Source organism: Porites lutea, chromosome 13 (genome assembly GCF_958299795.1).
Source record: "Porites lutea chromosome 13, jaPorLute2.1, whole genome shotgun sequence".
Classification (NCBI taxonomy): Eukaryota; Metazoa; Cnidaria; class Anthozoa; order Scleractinia; family Poritidae; genus Porites; species Porites lutea.
The window spans coordinates 21803573-21806635 of NC_133213.1; the positions used below are offsets into that span (position 1 = coordinate 21803573).

General features: G+C 39.9%; 1 protein-coding gene across 1 annotated transcript; it reads right to left on the reverse strand.

Annotated features, from left to right (window-relative positions):
- Positions 1-686: 686 nt before the first annotated feature.
- On the reverse strand, positions 687-2625 carry LOC140922423 (uncharacterized). The gene has a single exon (XM_073372410.1). It carries the CDS (start codon positions 2332-2334, stop codon positions 1342-1344), a length of 993 nt encoding a protein of 330 aa, XP_073228511.1. The 5' UTR covers positions 2335-2625; the 3' UTR covers positions 687-1341.
- Between the last annotated feature and the right edge of the window lie 438 nt (positions 2626-3063).

Here is a 3063-nt window from a genome sequence, read left to right on the forward strand (position 1 = left end):
AAGTTTGTTTGATATCTTCTTCTCAAACTCATCAATAATTCATAAAGAAAAAACAAAGGAAATTAACGTTTGATAAGTGTTTAGAATTAGATGAAAAACTGCTAATTTTTGCATCCTTTATTTCTTCTGGTAAAAAAATCGTTTTATTTGAGAAGTAATATCAAGCATCGACACAGTGTGTCATCGCCCGATGAAACACCTTGAAGTTCGTTAAACATACTCCGCTGCGCGTCGTATTTTCAACTCCTTTCTCGGTATTTCATCTGGTGATGAAACACAGCGTCTCCTCATGTTTGATATTACTTCATAACTTTACTGGAGCATTTTACGTATTATCATTCATTTGCTAACGACACTAAGAAACGACTTCATCAGCATGCATTTAGGGAATTCTTTTTGTTTTAGGATTTTCGTTCTTGATTCCATTTTCAGTAAATACAACCGGGCGTGCTTAATGGATAAACCGATAAACCGATCAAAAACATATTTTCAGGAAGCCTGAGTGTTGTGTTATTTTGCTTTTGCGTTCCGTAAAGTAGCAAGACAAAATCATGATTACCTAACCCGGTAATAGTAAACGAAAAAACTATCAACAAAAATAATAGAATTATTGTCGGTAACCAAAAAGAAGAGAGCAAGATGCGGTTGTCCTCGCGACATCGACAGACACACAAATACAAAAATGCTGTCGAAAAATCACTGTTTAAAAGAATAGGTATCATACTGATCCATTTTACACATCACCTTTCGACCAAATAAGGTAATAATGGCATTCTGCGAAAGGAAAGCTACTCAAGTAACGCACAATCTGAAAACGGGAGCTACCACAAAATACTGCAATGTGAAACCCGCCCCGATTAATAAAGGAAAAAAAAATTATCAATAAAGAAAACAACCAGTGTCATGCAATGTACTGTAAGTACACCTTTCAAGTTTTACTGAAATGTAGAAATTAATTATAGTCTAATGAACAAAACTTCACTTGATTGCCTACAGTCTGTTCTGAACTGTGGACAGAGGGTAACCATTTTTATCCATTTCTTCGCTAGGGAAACATCAAGCGTGACCAGCCCCTATACCATTTCCGAGAAAAAGAGACTCACATGGTTAACGATGTACTAGTCATCCTGGTCAAATGATCAATATAGGCATCTAATTTACTTCAAATCACTATCTAAGGTGCTTAAAGTTATAACTTTTGCACAATCCTTCGATCTACGGTTAGTATCACTGACATACGTTTTTCTTCCCATGGAAGAAATATTGGGTCTAAATAAAAAGACTACCATGCAGTGTCGAACCAACGACACCTAAACAACTCTGAGAATTTTTTCCCAGCCGTCAGTCCCTAGTTATCTTGTCCTCTTCCACAGCTTTTCCATCTTTGCTAACACCAATATGTTGAAGAATTTCAGCATCTTTGTTGTCGTCGTTCAGTGCCTTTAGCACGAAGTCGCAATGCTTAACAAACCCCTCGATAGCCTGTTTATGGAAGAACGCCAAAAAATCGTCTCTTAGCTCAACTGAAATTTCCTGGAACTCCTTCCGGCCGCCCTCGCCGTCCTCAAGGCTTTCGGAAAACTGTTCCAACTTCTGAGCGTTTTCAGGTCTGCGTTGGCGCGGCGCGAGTTCATACGCCACAGAGTGAAGCGAGTAAGCCATATCAAGCAGCTTGCCCCTGCGAATAACAGCCACTCGGCCAAAAACCAAGTTTCCATCTTCCGTTTTGAATTGCAACCTTCTAACCGCCTGCACTTTTCCACCAGAAAAGTTCTTAGCTCTTTTGATAACTTTTTTGAGTTTTTCCGGCATGTTGGTCAATTCCGCTATTTCGTCGACTGTTACATCATATTCCTCCGGGGGTATCCCCTCCATGAGGTCACAAAGGTTATTTTCATCGTAACCTGAAAACTTCAGCGACTTTATGACGGTTTCTCCTTTCTTTGGATCGCCTTGGAATTGAACTTCTCCGTTTGAATAGCTGACAGCCGCTCTCTTGGCTTCAGTGTGCTTCCGATTAACCTCTCCGCCTTCCTGTTGTTTGGACGATTCACCAAACTTGCTCATTAAGTCTGCCAACTGCAACACAACGTCCTGGGGGAGACTGGCAGCGATCATGAAAAATTCATCGGTAGCATTCTTGCATTGTTCAGGATCGTTGCAAAACATATCCGCGAGTTTGTGAGTGAAATTTTGGAATTTCATCAAGTTACCTTTCATCTGATGGAATGTCCAGCGAAATCTGGAGCCTCCCTCCGGGTACAACTTAAAGGCTAGGAAGTCACCTATTGCAGCCATCAAAATCCCTCCGAGAACAAATTTGCACGAGAACATATCGACAAATGATGTGTACAAGAGCACTACTTGCTTTTACCGTCGCCGATCGATGTCTAAGGTAGAGTGAGCTCCTCAGCTACTGTTGTGCAAAGGTATTAGATGCACCAGATAAAGTTGGCCAATCAGAATGTTTCTTTCGCTTCTGGGAATAGGGAAAAATACCCCAAAGTTCAACAAAGCACAGTATCAAGCTTACTGGATGTAAACAGACATTTGTGTCACTAACCTTAAATAAACAAGTTACAAAACCGATACACTGTACATGTAGGCTATTATATATGTCACTGGTAAATCATGGGTAGAGTAGCACTCTGTTTTGTGGTCTATTGGGATTTATAACTCTCTAACTGATCATGGCAACCTCTGGAAGTCTCCAAGGTCGTTTTCCCGATATTTTTCATCTTTTTTTTTTTTGTTGCACAAGGAGGGGAACTGTAGACAGAATATGCCATCACTTTCTAAGAATTTGGGACGAAAAATAACAATACACTGTCCATAAGACATGATCCTACGCACACTTTAAGTTTGCGTCGGAAGCTGATCAAATGATAGGTGCATGGCATCGTGATGGGTTTCCAATAAACATGCTCAAGTTTCTTTTACTATTACTAGAGGAACAAAGTACATGGAACTGCGAAAGCCATTTTCTTACCAGACCAAGAGAGAATTTCGCCAGTTTATCGTAAGAACAAAGCAAATTCTTTCTTTGGATATATTATCGGGCTA